Source organism: Anas acuta, chromosome 1 (assembly GCF_963932015.1).
Source record: "Anas acuta chromosome 1, bAnaAcu1.1, whole genome shotgun sequence".
In the NCBI taxonomy this organism is placed as follows: Eukaryota; Metazoa; Chordata; class Aves; order Anseriformes; family Anatidae; genus Anas; species Anas acuta.
This window is the reverse complement of record NC_088979.1, coordinates 143,062,939-143,081,103: the sequence shown is the minus strand read 5'-3', so window position 1 is coordinate 143,081,103 and position 18,165 is coordinate 143,062,939. Positions and strand designations below refer to the sequence as shown.

General features: G+C 38.6%; 1 protein-coding gene across 1 annotated transcript in view; it reads left to right on the top strand.

Moving 5' to 3' along the window:
* The window catches only part of PKP2 (plakophilin 2), a 44,391-nt gene that overhangs the window by 23,015 nt on the left and 3,211 nt on the right, over positions 1 to 18,165 (top strand). The window contains exons 6-12 of the mRNA XM_068662501.1: positions 2,417 to 2,594; positions 11,225 to 11,342; positions 12,771 to 12,932; positions 13,810 to 13,983; positions 14,584 to 14,737; positions 16,835 to 17,024; positions 18,028 to 18,115. Of these exons, the coding sequence (XP_068518602.1) occupies positions 2,417 to 2,594; positions 11,225 to 11,342; positions 12,771 to 12,932; positions 13,810 to 13,983; positions 14,584 to 14,737; positions 16,835 to 17,024; positions 18,028 to 18,115 (1,064 nt within the window). The remainder of the gene's footprint in view (positions 1 to 2,416; positions 2,595 to 11,224; positions 11,343 to 12,770; positions 12,933 to 13,809; positions 13,984 to 14,583; positions 14,738 to 16,834; positions 17,025 to 18,027; positions 18,116 to 18,165) is intronic.

Sequence of the window (18,165 nt, the reverse complement as noted above, 5' to 3'; positions counted from 1 at the left end):
AAAAGGAAAATGGTTGCTGCATGAAAAAAAAAAAAAAAAAAAAGGTTTTGAAGGTAAGCCAGATGATCTTCTAGAGAGAATCTAACCTCTTGATCTTGTTATCATGCAGCGTAAATCAAAGAAATGAAAGAAAATTCTTTCTGCAGGGGAGATTACTGCACAAACAGAACTGTCATAGTAAGAAATATAAATTTTAAGGAGACCCCACCCATTTTCCCAAACAACCATTTAAGGGGAAAATATGTCACTATGAATACATTATAGCATATAGCTGCAAGGAAAGGGCCCACTCTTAAAGACATTTTCTTTATTTATCAAGACTAAATTGATTCAATTTATCAAGACTAAATTGAACAAATCCATTCAAATACAGAATGCCACCGAGAGAATTCTTCTAACCCCAATGAGACAGTGCCTGTGGGTATAGGTAGGATTTATGTCAAAAAATTTACAACATGAACAGCATTCAAATCCTGTTCTGATGATTCTGACCTCTATTCTAGGTGTCTGTAATTCAAAATGCACTTGTGCCTTTTAATATGATATTCTGTCCTTATGCCCATGCATTTATGCAGTTCTGTCTTAACATGCTTCCATTACCAATGCCCTTTGGACTGTTTGTCTGACTTCCTGTAAGCCTTACTTATCCCTCAGGAAAGTACATTCTTCCTTTTATCCCCTAATACAGAGGTTCAAGAGCTGATCCAAGAAGAAGGAATGGGCTGCTTCTGGCTGGCTTTTGTTTTGATTTTATTATTGCTCACAATAGCTGTAATTAAATTCAAAGTGTAAGGAGATACAAAAGAAACATTTTTTTTGTTGTTGTGAACTGATGAAAGGAACGTTCACTAATACGCTGCCAGTGTTTGGAGGAGGAGGTCTATGAAACTTAGAGCAGCAAGTGGGGGAAACAATGAATGCCTTTATAGTGAAAATACTTGTCTAGGGAAGACTTCTTTAAAGAGATTCTTCATCTGTTGGCATAGAACAGAAGCAGAGCTAACCAATTTTCAATATCATACTTGAGATTTGTTTCAGTGTTTGCACAATGTGAGTAGACAAGGTATGTAGTGTTACTTAACCACTGGTTGACTGTCACTGTTCAGACAGTTGTCACTAAATAAATTGTTAACACTTTTCCCTCTTACGAGGAATTTTGCCTTCAAGTGTTAGAGAAACTTGGTGATGGGCATCTCCCATCTTCCAGCAGGTTTCCACAGACCTGTAAACTCACTTACTGTGCCTCCCATCTACCCCCCTTTGCAAGTTTATTCTCTGGTGTGTTGTTGTACTTGGAAGTGCAGCTAGTCCTGCCAGGCATCTAGATGGGACGATTTCCTCCCTGGTAATGTGTAAGTGATCACAGGTGTTGGGTGTTTGCTCTGCTTTATGTGTGTTACTTGGTGACTGAGAAGATGATAGCTACAAATTGGCAGTGGGCATGCAGAGCTATGGAAAACTGCACTTCTCTGTCGGACGTTGGAAGGACTATATGGATAACTGACTTTAATTACACAGATAAGTGCACCCTTTGTTTTGACGCCATTTCCACATCCTCAGATCAAAGTCCTGTCACACAGGTTCACTCTTAGAGTTGCAGTACACTGCCATGAAGGTATAAACACTTTTCCCTGTGTCAAAGAACTACCTGCATCCTCAGAAAGGGGAGTTTTATGTTAGGAAGTGTTTTCTTTGTGAAACTGACGCAGCTGGAGGAAGTGGTCAAAATTACAGTAAATAATGCAATAGTGAACATTCAGAGCTACTTATTTCTTTCTTCAGTGTTAAGGTACAACTTTTGCTGTGCTCTCCAGTCATGTACATATGCCTAAAAGCTCTGTCATTTACCTGCTCAATGAGAGGACACAGAAAATCAAATTTGTTGTACATTCACTATTTTTTGACTCCTTTTTCCATAATCCTAGAAAGAATACATGAACCAATAGGCACCAATTTCAGATGTTAACAATGTTCAATCCAAAAAGTTCAGCTTTTTTTTTTTTTCCAGACAGAGAAACTCCACACTGTAGTTCAGATTCTTTTGTTTATCACTTTAGTGATTGTTTGACATAATATGGTTAATTGCACTAGTTTAAGATAAAGGAAGAGTATGTTCATGTAGTCCGTGTATGGCTGAATGCCAAAGTGCTTATCTCATGAGAGAAAATAAGAAAAAAGCCTCTCAACTCTCACTGGTGACTCTAAAGACTGAGCAGTGTGCAATCACACGTGGTAGGGTGTTGTGTGGTATTGTGTCATGGTGGCTGGTGAGCTCTTATCACCCTCTTCTGTTCCTCTTGAGGATGTCAAGAGCCAGACAGGCTCCTTCACTGATTAACTTAAAGGAGTTTGAGATTACGTCTTGCAGACTTTGGGAGAGTCTTCTGCCACTCTGATTTTACTTTGGATATTGCAGGTTTATTGTGGAATTTGTCCTCCAATGACCAGCTGAAGCATCTGCTGGTTAAAGAAGCCCTTCAGACCTTGACGGAAGCTGTTCTCATCCCTTGTTCTGGCTGGCCAGATCGAGATTACCCAAAGTCAAGTGTTCTGTCTGACCCTGATATCTTCTACAATGCCACAGGATGCCTGAGGTGAGCACTCAGTCTACAAGTACCCAAAATAATAGTGCTAAAACAGACTTGCACACTTTCTTTTGTGCTTTGAACTGTGATGGCACCAAGAGAAGGGTTTGCATACAGCTCATATTTTGAAATGCCTCATGTACTTTGTTTCAGACCAGAAGAATTACTGTTTGCTACAGTAAAAACAGCTTTCTTTGTGAGGTTCTTCTATATTGATCTGATGGGTACTCTGCAGGCTATTTATACCCATAACAGAAGATAGTAATCAGAGCCCTAGCTGCCGTGCATAGCTGCATTGAAGTCAGAGAGATCTTTCCTGAATAACAGTTGTTGATATGATGTATGAAATCAGCTCCTGGCTGCTGATGATAGTAATAATAAAAAAGCTTTTTAAAAAAGTTGTAGGAATGGTACTACAAATTAGCATTTGAGAAAAGCTAACAGTAACTTAAAAGAAACTTTAAGCCTCTGGGAACCATTTAAAGTTATTTAGGACTTTAATGAACTGGTCTCCAAATTTTTTTGATTACACGCCCATATCAGTAAAAAAACTTCTGAGCACACTACCCAGTATATTTATTTATATATAAATTATATAAACATACTACTGTGCTAATATATTATGTACATTATTAAATGTACTCAATGATAGAAAGTAAATAACTAAAAGATAAAGATGGAATTAATGCTATTTTTAATATTATTTTAATTATTAATGGCCTAAAAATATTTTAATTCTGCACCCCACTTTAGAAGCCATTGCTCTGGTGGATGACTTTTAAAGCCTCAAGAGAAATTTGCTGTCTTGTGTTTTATTCAAGCAGTGGTTAACAGCATTTACAGTGGATTACTAACTGTGGACAGCCAGGAGCATTAGCATTTCCTATATATAAAAAAAAAAAAAAAAAAAAAAAAAAAAAAAAAAAAAAAAAAAAAAAAAAAAAAAAAAAAAAAAACACAAAGAGGGAATGCAGCTTTCTCTTACAGTTTTTCCCTATTGTACTTCAGTGTTGAATAGCCCTATAGCTTCCATTTGTACCTGGAATTTTCTTTCCAGAGATTGAGCAAGTCATTTTCATTTACATCTACATTAGATATTATTGGGACAACAATGATTATGCCATTTATGCTGGGTAAATTCTGCTCACCTCTTAGACCTGCTGTAGTGCCTGCTGAGTCTTACCTGCTTTACCAGGAATGGGAGCAGTCCTTTGGGTAGTAAGCAGAACATGCTCAGCAGCAGCCAAATCGCTCTTTTTTATATGTGGCATATAAACCACACCTAACAGTTATATGCAGTACCATCTTCAAAGATCCTTTGGCTAAGTACACAGTAAGGGTTAATCCCTAGCCATAATTGTTTCTTATCTAAATAGAGGACTTGGAAAGGGGACATGGAACAAAGAAGTACAGAGGAGTGTTCGGTTTTCAACTACTGACAAAGACGCTTACTTCAGTGTATCACAACCTGTGGTTATGCTGATTGGAAAATGGCTAAATTAGGATATAGTCATTTTTAAATAAAAATAAGTCATGTTTAGTTTTGTGCATGAGTTTAACTAGTTCAAGGCCAGGCTGCCTGAGGTTGATGAATAGTTTTACAGGTGTGCATCTACTGCTGCAATCAGGTAACAGCGTCATGAACACCGTAACAGCTAGTACAGAGAAACAGAGTACAAAAGGCCTCAGCAGACCCACCCCTAAATGACTGCAGTATAAAAGCCACATCTTTAAAACAGGATACGCCTTTTAAAATAACAATCTATTAAACTGTGGCCCTTTGTCTTTTTTTGTGAGTTCAAAGTGATTGTATGTTACGTAAATACAAATGTGGGTATCAAAGACACATGCCTTTTGATTACATGAAAGGCCATAGTTTGAAAAAAGTAATGTGTAATAATATGAGAGTCAAGGCATGGCCTAAGTTTTAAACTTTTCTTAGAAAAGTAAAAGGAATTAAGTTTGGAATTTAGAGGCTGGAAAGCTGCCCAGTTTTGCCTTAACACATATCTGTCTGTTTTGCTAACATGTCCTACAGCAGAGTAGGTCTAGCTGTATTACATGAATTTGTACTGTGTAAACAGTCCTTTGTCTGAGTCATGGGTGATTTCAAAGGACAAAAGGATTGTTAGCTATACAAAACACTCAACAATAAAGCATCTTCTTCTGCAGTAACCCCTGACAGCCCACCAACTACTAATTAACTTCAGCTTTAAGTAATAATTAACTTTTATTTATTCCCATAGCTCAAAAACAAATTCAGAGAAACATTAACTAGCCATAACAAAATCTTTCTGACTAGTGATGTTGTCTCTGAAATGAAGCAGATCGTCTTTTTTTCGTATTAATTAATCTGAGCTATATATGTACAGAGAACAGTCTGGCTGTCAGATGTGCCACTCGTGATGGTGCTACTTCCTCCTGCATTTGGATTCAGGAACCATCTCTTCTCAGCAAGCCAGTGTATGGGGACACACAGTTATACATAGTTTTAGCATGGTATTGCTCTTTCAGAGCTTATTGAAGCAACTTGATATGACTTGGTTTGTGACAAACAAGGAATAACAGTAGCTGGGTTGTTTAAAATCAAATAAAAGTGGATTCTGAACATACCTTAACTCTATACGGAAAGTGAGTGGGGCTAATTCAAAGCTGCAGTTGGTTCTGTAGCCTTAATTGAAAAGTCTCTCAAACTGACCTTTTCCCAAAGATACATTGCCTATTTAAAAAATATGATGTCCATATGCTTGTCCTTGTTATTTTTAAATGCTTGAACAACTGAGAGGAGAACAAGGTCTTGAAAATTCACAGTTAAAGTTGATCTGTGGGATTGGCAACATACTTCCTATCACACAATAGTTTTTGATGAGGTTTATCATTTCTGCACAGACCAAAAATACAATATTTTTAGCACAAATCAGTAAGCTTCTATTTAATGGAAATTAACACACCTCCCAAAGTATCACTAACTATATTCCTAATTTATGTGCTGCTTAAAAAAATCTTTGTACAAAGAAGCTCTGAAAACTAAGAACAGCAAACCACAAAAAAAAAAAAAAAAAAAAAAAAAAAAAAAAAAAAATCTGTGCATTGAGGGAATGATGCTAGTAAATAATGATGTTTTAAGTGTAGATATGTGCCAGAATATAAATCTGTAATTAGTCTTCTTTTTTGTAATACTAACATGTTTGTTGTGCATGTTGATAAGGTCTATAGCCTGCAGCTTCTATTACAGGATAAAAATAGTACTTTGAAGTACGATATATTATGCATTGTACAGTGCTTAGGTATAGAAGGATGCCAAAAATTCTTTTAAAAAATTTGCATATAACCATTGACTGACAGAGACAGCCACAGTCCAAATCCAACACTGTCATCTAACATGGTTGTAGGCACTGTGCCACACAATTAACAGCTAGTAAAATAAAGCTCTCTTTAACATAGTGTCAAGAGGGAAAGTGAATCCCCATCTAGCAGATGACATTGCAGATACTACTGCTGGAATGAGTGAACAACCAGAACACTCCCTGTTCTGCTAACCAGTCAGTGACTGCAAGAAATATTGTTGAATTCTGAACGCCAGCTGCCTGGGTCTGTGTATGCACTCACTGATAAGGTAGTCCAATGTTGGAAGGATTTGTTAATCCCATTCTCTAAGATCTGTTATTTGTCCCAAAGTTTTGCTTCTGACAGTTTTAAGGAAACTGCAGGGCACAAAACTTTAAAGACCAGAATGTAGCAGTGTACACCACACAATTCTACATTAGCAATTAGAATAAATAACGGTATTGTTCAGTTCTGAAATGTGATTAGAAAAACACTGTGCCCTGAGCAGGCAGTGTAAAACAAGTCAAAAGACTTCACTGGTTTCCTGACAACAAGCCAAATAAGTAAAATTGGCATATTATACTATGGAGGGGAGTAGTGTGAACTTTTTGCAGACAAGACAACTCTTGTTGGATTTTAAAGTAAAAGCCACTCTTTCTTGGCCTGAAAATAGTATGCATAACAGTTCTGTCTCCAGTTTCAATAGAACCGTATTGGCTACGTATTCTGGAGATACTTAGCCTCCTCCTCCATACTCTTCCTCCAAGTCTGAAAAAGTAAGATGCAGAATATGTGGGTTTGTGTGTTATTTATACGTAATTGAATTTCTGGCATGACTTTTCCTGTGAATTAAAATGAAGGCTTAGCAGAAGGCTGTCTGTTATACTTTGAATGCTGATGATGATCTTGTTACACTTTTACTTTGAAATACCTGTTCCCAAAGTTTGGGAATGTAAGATGTCTCTGTTACTCAGGGACAGAACGTGATTGTTCTGCTGAAGCAGCTAAAGGGAGCATTGTCCTGGGTGCTGCCTTGGAGGGTTGATCTTTCCAAAAGTTATGTTCACTGATCACAATTATTCATGCAAATATTTTTTAAGAGCTAACAACCACAACTACAGTTTGTTTTGCATCACTGCTTTTCACCTGTTGTCTGTCCCAGCTTTATTTTATATTACACAGGGACTCTTTAAAGACGGTGGAAAGCTGTTGTCTGAGGAAGTAGTATCATTGCACTTCAGACAAGGAGGCTGCATAACAATCCAGTTCCATTTTATCTGGAGATAAGTAAGGCAAAAGCTCTTAATGTTGGTTGAGAAGTGTAATGGCAGATCAAGTTTGTAATGGGAGCTTCTAGCCAAGGTTGTAAAACAAATGACTAATGATAACAAGTCTTTGAACCTAGGCTTTTTGCATAGCATAGCCATTCCTTTAGGTTTATTTCCATCTATTCTTATCTTCTCTTGTCTACTCTTTGGTCTGTCTGCTCCCCCCATTCCTGAAAGGAATTTTGTTATTTCCAGCCAGCAGCTTGCAGCCTAGCATTACTGTGTAGATCCCTGGATTCCTTTCCCTTCCCATTGCATTTTTGAATTGCATAAGGCATGAAGTGAATACAATTTCCTGAACTATTTCAGGAAATTGTTGTCACATAATTGAGTTAAATTCAAATTACCATTTTTGGCAGGATGAGTCCCAGGAGCAAAAGCCTTCTTCTTATCAGTAGTATGGATCATTCACAGCAGTGCAAAAACCTTTTCCAACATTGTCTGCCAGAATGTTACTCAGTGCTGGCTTAAAGGAAGTATCCCTTTCATTTGGTTAAATTTGCAGTGTAACTGAACATATATTATCATTCTGCTTCTATCAAAATCATGCTTGATTTTACTGTGTTACAATTCTTTGTACTTACTTAAATGCCACTGGAATAAGGGTGAATGCCAGCTTCAGACACAGATATATTTCTACCATATGCATGTGCAGGAGAAAATAGAAGCAGCAAATTCAGTGTGAGATGAACGAGGCATGTAGGTAGTGACATGTATCCACTTTAGCATGCAGTATTGTTTGGGCATGTCACCAGGATTAGCATATGTAAGCATGCCAGAAGTCAGAGATTTTTAATGGCTAGATGATATCAAAGCTTAAGTTCTAAGGCTCTCAAAGGAGAGCGCCCCTGCAAGCAGCAATCTGTCTAATGCTGCATCTTCCCAACCGTTCAGTACTGATGCAGGGCAGAAGTATCAGGAATTGTGTAGCAGAAGAGATTTTTTACAAGACTGTTGATCTTGACTCCAGCTGATTCTTGTTTCCACAGATGTATGTAAAAGTAAAGTACAGTAAAGTAAAACAAGCATGCATAACAGGCTTGAAGATTTCTAGGTAGCCCTGGAGTCTCACCATGAGGTTGCCAGGAGCTGCAATTCTGGGCCAGTCCAACCATGGCAATTGCCCCAGTGATGCACATTTCAAGACCTCCGGGAGCTCCACTACAAGAGAGTCCAACTCATAAACTCAGAGGGAGGTGCTACAGTTGTCAGGAGACAAAAATCTTGGGAAGGCAGGATGAAGTCGGTTTTGCAATTTGCTAAGCTAAATGTTGCCATTGTTTCAAAATGATTTTTTTTTATTATTAGCAATTGATTCTTATGTGAGGCTTCTCAGAAACATTTTTTCCTAGTCCAATAACATTTTCTTCCTAGAATTTCCCACCATTTCATTAGAAAAAAAAGCTTCAGTTGCCAACCCACTGCCTTGAGAACTAAATCTGACCCTATTCAGAGTAAAACGGTTCCAACTGTAGTTGGACAAGTGGGAGAGTAAGAGGTCTTCCCTTCCCAGTCTATGTTGTGGTAACAAGGAGAGAAAGGGAGATGGAGAATGAAGTGGCCATATATGCATGCATACACATGCATACACATGGTGTTGTCTCTGAATGGATAAACAGTTGAGGATCAACTACTTAAGGAAACAGTTCAGGAATGCATTTCCTTTGCAGAGCAGGACAGTGCCTCAGCTTCATACCCTTCTCTGCTTCCTGATCTATGAAGCTGTGTGCCACACCACAGTCGCGCTAGAAACAAGGCTGAGTGATGGCTCTTCCTTTTAGAGCCATTCAGCGTGATCACAGCTGTGTAAACTTCAGTGATTTTTAGAATAATGTACTGTGACAAGATGAAGTGCTGTATCAGCAGAAGTGTCTTTGGTGTGGGAAATTCCACACTTATCTTTTAATGGTATTTTTAGTCCGTGTACCTCAGAAACTATTTATGCTATGCACTAGAAGGGCTGTAGCATGTACATTTCTGTCAGCATAACCATAAACTCACTAAAGCATGACATGTCTCAAATGTGACATCTCTAGGTAAAATTAAATTCCAAAGTGATGCCATATACAGGAACCTGAATGTTAATTCTGTGATATGTAATTCCATGAGAACATGAATGAATTCATAAATAGGGACATTATTAACAGCATGACCTAAAGTAAAACTAAAATTACAGTGCATTTGCATTTAACCTAAAGATGTACCTCCCAGGGTCTGTGGGTACAGAACTGCATTGGCAGTATTTAAAATCACATGCATTTTACAGTAGTAAGCCACAGGAAAATTTAAAGCTATGCCTTCCTGGCTTTGTCATTAATAACATTTTAAACTGTTGTAATTTCCAGTGGTTAAAGTAAGTGTGTAAAATAAACTCCCTGCAAATATTTAAAGTGCATGACCCTCTTGTTTGTGATAGATGCTAACACTGGGCCGTATTTAATGTTATTTCAAACAAAGAAGCAGGAATGTGATACTGTGTGCAGCCTTTTGGCCAGCAGAGCAGCAGGAGTCCAAAATAATGAGGCCTAGATTTACAATTGCAGCATTCCATAATTCAGAGGTCGTTCAGTTGTAAAAATAATTATACCTCAAAACTGTAAATGTTGCTACTTCCCCGAAAATCAGGAGCTTATTTAGAGCCAAACTTCATACAGGAAGCGTGTCCTTGGCTTTTCATGGGTTTTTAAATCACTTTCATCATTCATTTTCAAGCTGCACTTGGGTTACCACAAAGCACAGGAAAAGTCAGCAGAAAGCAGGGCCAGCAGTGGCTTCCTGTGAGCCTGGAGGAGGCAGAAAGTGTGCGCAGGCATGCTGGAGCCACTGCGGTGCAACAGCAGAAGGCATCTGCAGAAGGCATCTGGCATTTTCCCCACTCGGGCTGAGCAGTTTCTGGAGGCTTCAGCTTCGTCTGCTTAGGTGCCAGCAGGCAGAAGGCTGCTCTGGGAAGCTGGGAAGCAGCAGAGTGCGGTGTGCTTTTAACTCTTCCTCACCCCTGCACATTTTCTCTGCTGAAAGCTGTGCAGGAGCACAAGGAGTAGCACAGGGGCAGTGGAGTCATTGCACTGAGAGCGTTTTCAGTGGGACACAGAAACTATTAACTGGACCTTGAGGACCTTGGTATCTCCAAAGAGGTGGGCATCACGCAGGCACTCGCCCCGAGCTCTCCCCGCGGGCTCAGCTGCCTTCACCTCCTCTCTAAGAGCACACGGGTTGCCGTGTGAACCTGGTCCGTAACTGAAATAGGTTATCTTTAAGTTGAGAAAAGGTGCCTTTATTCTGTGGTTTATTTACAAGCACATGAATGAGTTTGGAATATAAAGACACAGCTTTTTTTCTGTTTTCCAGAGCTTTTACAATTAATGTGTGGATGTTGCTAAAACACTGAGAACGTGTGTCTGTTGGGGGGTGTTCAAGAATTGGTTGGGTTTAGGTAAATGCTAAAGAACATTTGTATGCATGGACATTTTTTATAGGTACATTTCCTCTGATAGTTTGACATAGCTGATGTCCCATATGTATACAAATACCTAAAAATGGAATAATGGGAAAAAGAAAAAGAAAAAAAGAAGAAGAAGAAGAAGAAGAAGAAAACTCCAATTTGTTTGTTTGGAAAATCATAGAATGGTTTGGGTTGGAAGGGACCTTACAGATCCCCTACTTCCAAGCCCCCTGCCGTGGGCAGGGGCATCTCCCACTGAACCAGTTTGCTTAAAAAGATCAGTTCAACAAGATGGAGATTTGAGTCAGGTCGTACCTTATCCACCCAAACAGCTTGTTTTTCTTAGTTATTTGTTATCATCTGGGAATCCACTAAAGTAGAAGTTTTACTTAGAGGCTCATACTATTTCACAGTTCTGCAGAAGAAAAAAAGTCATCCTTAACTTCAGTATTTTAAGATTTATCTGGAATAGTTTATCAGAGGGGCACAAGGAAATATCTTTGCCTAAATCTCTTCTTACCAATGTATTCCTTCCTGCACAGAAACATGAGCTCTGCTGGCCCAGAAGGAAGGCAAAGGATGAGAGACTGTGACGGCTTGATTGATTCTCTTGTGTATTACATTCAAGGAGCTATTGCAGACCACGAGCCTAATGACAAGGTATTCTTCAAGATGTAAGGTCTTTTCCTGGGGGAAATCACAGAGAGAGCATTTTTTTGTTCAGAAACCGGTTTGCAGAAACAGTTGTGATATAGCTGCCAAGCCTGCACTTATTTCCAAAGCTTTTAGAACTACCAAAGATGAAAGTTCAGAAAGAAGCTTTTAAAAGTGTTTTTTATCCTACTGTGTAAAAGAATAACATAGCTTAGCTGTAGGAAAACAGTTTTCAGAATCACCACAGAGAAGTAGAAACTTTTAAAGATTTAGATATTACCTTTTTAGTTGTCTAAGGGAGCTAGCTAGCTAGAAGTTTTAAAAAATTAATGTGGGCACTTTCCTATATATTTAGTGCTACATACCCCTTAGGAAATGAAGAGCCTAAATCTGACTGACAGTGTAATTTAGGAGCTTTTATCATTTTGAATGGGGTTCATTTTCCTATTTTTTTCAAAAGTTATTCATTCTGCCTAAGCCAGTAACTGCAAAGACAGGGACACCTCCAGAAGCCAGTTCCTCTCGTTCTCTTCCTCCCACCACTGACTGCAACTGAGCCCTGAGCATCGCTTAGACTTAATGTTTGTCTTTTAGCTGGGTGCCGTTAGGTGAGAAGACCATCAGTCTCTGAGGAGGTTAACTGCAGCCTATGAGGCACTTCGGGCATGCCTGCTATAACTTGTGCTGTACAGTGTTAATTACTGTACATTTATAGCTCTTTCCTAGGATTAGTTACTTGAGCTTCTCCATATCCCTGTATTCAGTGCCATTAGCTCCAGGGAGAATCCAGCACATAACCCTTGTGCCAATAGCTCCCTGCTGCATTTTATCTTAAAATCACTCACTCCCTTTTCACTCTCAAAAAAGGAGGAAATGGTAATAAAACTATTTGCCATTAAACTCATCATTCAGAAATTGTCAATTTGACCTTAGCTACGTCTAGAAAGGCACATCTGATTTGAGGGGGAAAAAAATCTATGACAGAAAAATGCAGTATCCTTGGGTAAAACACAAAGTTTTCCTTTTGCTGACATAATGGCTGGGTGTGTACGTGATCATCTTTGCGCTTAAGTTCCTATACGTTCCTTGGCACACTTCTGGTCTGTGCCAAATAGCACATGTCCTAACAATTCCCAGGTACATTCAAGAATTATAATGTGTCAGGACCGTTTCCAGCAGGAATGCACCCTGCTCTGATCCCAACCGTCTGTGCCAGTTGGCCTCAGCGCTCAGGAACATCCCAGGACATGTTTAATTTCTTGGTGTAAATACAGTCTTGTGGATCACTGGCATGAAGACTAGCTCTTCTGTAAGCCATTAGAAGATCTGCAGTTAATTGTTCAAGATCCAAAAATGAAAGTTCTCCCCATGTCTACACATGCCCCTTCAAAACATGCCAAAGCTTTCAAGATTTCTATTCTTTTTCTATTTTAGGCCACAGAGAATTGTGTGTGCATTCTTCACAATCTTTCCTACCAACTAGAGGTAGAGCTCCCTGAGAGCTATGCCCAGAGCATCTATATGCAAAGAAGAAATATCCCTACCCATGACAGAACACCCGGCTGTTTTGGAACACGGAGCAGAAAAGTGAAAGAGGTAAAGCACGTGTTTCCTTACATCTCATTTGGTTAATCAGTTGTAACAACTTCTGGACAATAAGGATGTGATCTACTTTGGTTGCTTCTCTGTTGGTGATGTATCCAGTAGTGTGACTCACCCCAAAAATGTAAATTTATCAATAGCCTTTCCAAACACCCATTGTCGTGTTCAGTTGCTGATGGTGCAGGTGACAAAGCAATCACAGTTTCCGTAGTTAAGGGATACTGTCAGTCAGTTTAATCCCTTCTGATGGATCTAAATGGTGTCTGTGCCATGTACAGCAATTGTGCAAGTGTCCTACCAATGGCTGGGCATTGTGGAAGTTTTAGCAGTGAAACCAACACAGGGTGACTTGCCAGCTTCCATGGCTTGCTGGCTTTTGGATCTCTTCTTCTGATGCAATGTGGTATGGATCTCAAATATTCTGGCAGCTGGGAGTTGGTGGAGAGAAAAACAGGTATTGGGGTGGGAGAAAGGGAAAGGAAAGGACTGAAAGGACATCCATTATTTTTGCTAGAGTGTATTCCTTCTTCCCCTGTTACATCCACAGTAGGGCTCTAGCATGCTATTTCTCTTTCTCCTTCAGCTCAGCTGCCAATATCAATAGCTAGAGATGCAAAGCAGCTTCTCTCCCTATCTGTCTTCTCTTTTTGGATGGAATAGTCAGTACAATTAAATATTGAAATCTTACAAGTTGCCTAAGAAATATCTGTGTTCCATTAATGTTGACTTTCATTCTTATGACAAAAGTAGTCTGTAGTAATCTCTGCAAAATCATCTGGTCATAGAGTTACAAAATTGCTAGTTTAGATTGTGATGCTTTATGTCATATGTCATATATGATTCTAACAGCTTGATCTGTCTGTATGTTTAGAAGCAGCAGGACACCCCACTACCTGAGGAAAGGAGCAATCCCAGGGGTGTGGAATCGCTCTGGCATTCAACACTGATTAGGATATATCTCTCATTAATAGCAAAGAGTACCAGAAACTATACCCAGGAAGCATCTCTGGGAGCTCTTCAGAACCTCACAGCTGGCACTGGACCAGTAAGGCAGCTTTTTTCTTTTTTCTGTCACTGCTTTCTTAATGTAAATGCATAGAGTATAGGATTGCAATGCAACGTTCACAGCACTGAGCTCAGATAACCACTGACAAGCCGCTGATTCCCAGGCACAGTCGATGAAATGAAAGAACATTGAAAAGAAAGTCATAACCAGCACTGCAGATATTTTCCTGCTTGGCAAATACAGGGATCACTTCTTTTCACTCTGTCTGTGTATGGAATTTGCTAATTCATTGCACAGTGAGGGATGAGTTGATGCTAAAATTGTGAAAGAGGGGTTTTGTGGATCATAATCAGTCCCATGGGGAGAATAAGTCTCTGACACAGCCACACATCACTTTCATGGTGAAGAAACTGATGACCTCTGTCATGTTTTGGCTTAGGAACTAGCCAAAGAGCATGTGGGAAACAGAGGGCTTGAAACTTGATTTATATCACCTTCCTCTTCTGTTGCAACTCATACATAGCATCAGATCTAAAGTAATTTAAATATACTTAAGATGATGCAGAGAACCTACTGCTGTTATTTATGAGGCTATACGTTCATCATAATGACATATTATTGCCATGTACCTTACAACAGATGCCATTTGCAGTGGCTCAGACTGTTGTTCGGAAAGCAAATGGCCTTCCAAGTATTCGAACTATGCTGCATGTAAGCCACCCGACAGTAAAGAAGACAGCAGTATCACTGCTCAGGAACTTGTCTCGCAACACCTCTCTGCAAAATGATATAGGTGAGCAAAGACTAACATTGTCTCTTGGGCTTTCTTTCTCTCCTCTGCTTACTTATTCTTTCCTTCTTTAATAAACATTAAAAAAAAATGGTATGTTGGTTTAGTAGATAACTATTCGTGTCAGATACTTGCAGTCCTTATGCAGTGTTAAAGATTTGCCTATGGAAGAATCTAACCTGTACTTTTCTGTACATTGTGTATTCCTCATCAGATACTTCTATTGATGTTACTTTCAAAAAATAAATAATAGACATAAAATCTACACAGATTTGGACAGGGATTTTTTCTTGTGCTTAAAATAGGGTAAAGGAAGGTAACTGCGGAGTTCTGTATGCCACGGGTATGTAGTCTTTTGTAAGAATCGTGGAACATCTCCAGTTCTTCTAGCAAAGATCGTATTTTCTTCTCTTATACATAAAACTTTAGAAGCTTGTCTCTTGCACATTTATCTTGTATAACTTTTCAGAAAATGAAGCTAGAAGATGCTACAGAGAAAATAATTGTGTTGGTTTTTTTGAGGGCTTTATTTCTAAAACATTACAATTATTTTCACATCAGAAGACATTTCTATTCTGAGTATTTTCATTTCAATTTAATTTATATTTGAATATTTTTCCTACTGATAGGATAAGTACATTCACATCATTTGTTGTCATTTTCTGTGTTCTCACCAAAGGGGGAAGGGGAAATTACAGGCCTACAGCTTGTTCATGGGACAGGTTAACCTCCAGAAGTCTGCAGAACAGTCTCCTTGGCACTGTTTAATCTTTAGAAAACATTCCAATTAATGAAAATATTATATTACGTTGTTGTGCTGATTTCAAAAGTATAATACATATGGTGTTAAAAATTGCAAGTGGTAAATCCTCTTGAAAGAGTAGGAAGTAACCTGAGAGGAAGTCAGGGTTTCCATAGGAAAAAAAAAATGTATGAAAGATGGTAGAAAATGCAGAAGCTCTGAAGAAAGTAGCATGAAGCTCTGGAGAAAGGTGCTTCACCTTCACAGTCATTTTCTTTCTTTACACATGGTAGAAGGAACTGAGGGAATTTCAGGTGAACATTTTCTCCATGGAAAGGAGTTATTTTTGATTGACTGTGGATCCACATATTTTTGACATATGTGGATTCAGGTCAAATTCTCCAAATAATGTTGGCTGAAAGAAAGGAAGAGCGTAATGTTTCTTAAATAAAAGTGTTTCTATTTAGCAAGCAAAATGAATATATGATACCAGTTTGAGTTAAATTTCATATAAAATGTGAAAATAAAATGATTGAAAAATGAGATTTTTTTTAATTTGATCTGAAAAAAATAGCCTGTTCTGAACAGACATTTTCAAGACACTGCCAGATGTAAAGATACAGACATTTTCAAGATACTGCTTTCTTAAAATCAATTTACTTGATTTACCAATGAAAAAAGAGACTATCATCTCTGACATAATTGCTTTGACTGATATTTATCATAGGAGGTGTCTCATTCAGTTTTAAAGGTCCTATTCTAAATTGTATGTGATTTTATCTCAATATAAACAAACATTGTTACACACCCACCTGAAGGAATGAGCAGAAGTCAGAGCGAACAAAATGCTCTCAGTCCAAGTAGCACACTGGATAAAGAGGACAGAATATCCAGTATGGCCTCATGCTGAGTACAAAAAGCACCTCCTTTTCCAAAATGCCCCCAACTGTTGCCTGGTGCTGCTTTTTACATGGGGAGCAACTGGTCACAACCATTTGCTGACCGCTGTAATTTTCTCCACCAGCTCTGGGCATGGACTGGTCCATATGGCACAGGTCTCCACATTGCCCCCACAAAAACTCATGCTATAGTCACCCTCCCTCAGTTTGCTGTATACCTGTAACCCGATGATTAACTAGAGGATGCACATGGTTCCTCAGGAAGTGGCAGCCACTGTAAAATTTCGTGTGGAGGCATTAACCTAAACTGTGGGGATATAATGCAGCTATGAAACCATGACCTTCTGGGGGGAGTAGACTGCACCATGACAGGTGATAATGGGAGGACTGAGGTCTTGCACGATTCCTAGATAAATCTGTACCCGCTAATAATGGAGTTGTCTGTTTTCCAACTTATAGCTAGAGAAGTTTTGCCTGATTTGGTCTCGATACTTCCTGAGTCTGTCCCAGGGTCTGATATTGCCTGTGAAACCACAGCTTCCATCTGCTACACCTTGTATAATTTGACACAGAACAGTTCTCACAACGCACGGCTTCTCCTGAATGCTGATGGCATACCGAAGATCATTACGATTAGCATGAACGACAGGTAAGATGGCTGAGAAGTCTTCCCTCCTGACCCTCCTCTTCCTCTTTTCCCTTGGGGAAAAAAAAAGGAACTGCAACCTCTGCTATCTGGGAGGAAAACACTGCGTCTTAAGGTACAAGGCAGCTTAAAAATGACTGCATTGTGAATAAGATTACACATATTAGAAAATACAAACAAATCTCTTGTAACAATTGTTTCATCCACAGGTAAATTTGCCTTGCTCCAGCATCCGAAATAGCACCTCCAAAGATGACTACACAATACTAACTGTATTCTAATATGTTTAGCTGGAGACAGTCGTATTTTATCTGTCCCCAGAAAGTTTCTTTATTTCCTATTCTTTGTAACACAGCCCTGATAATCTTTAATTGTTAGCACAATAATACGTTTTATAGAAATGATGGAACCATACTTAAGAATTATTTATAAAGTGGCATTATGGACAATAGATTGTGAATTTTCTTCAATCATTCTTTAATAGTTAATCACATGTAACCAATATTCAAACAATAACAAAAAAAAGAATAATGTTTTATGAATATGAACAATTATTTTGTTTGCCTTCTTCTCTTTTTACAAAAAGAAAGAGAAAATTCATCTCATTAAAGGAAGCCTCATGAGGCCCTGAACAGTATTAATCCTGTCTAATTAGCTAGATATTTTACCTGCTGGGAAGATCCTTTAGAATACTTATTATTCTGAGGTTTATTTTCCTCAACTGAATTTGAATTAATATGATAGTTTTTCTAAGATTAAGTCTATAGAGTACTTCATTTATCTATAATTTTGCAGAATAAGTTAAGCAGGAAGGTACATTTCATTTGCTTCAGTAGTCAGGACAGCATTAGGTGCGCTAGAATGCCTAAAGAGTAAGAAAGCAGCATTTAAGAGGAAAGGGTGACAGAACAAATGCTACGAGGTTACACATTCTGAAGTCTACACATGCACTGTGATTATGAAGTGGGAATTTAAACATTTTATCATTCTTTTTTCAAAACTGCAGTAACATGTTCAGCAAAGCTAGTAAGGCTGCTTCGGTCCTCCTCTGCTCCTTGTGGTCACATACTGATCTCCACAACGCTTACAAAAAGGTAAGATCTGGCTTGTAGCAGAAACATTTAATCTGTCCTTTCAGATCTAT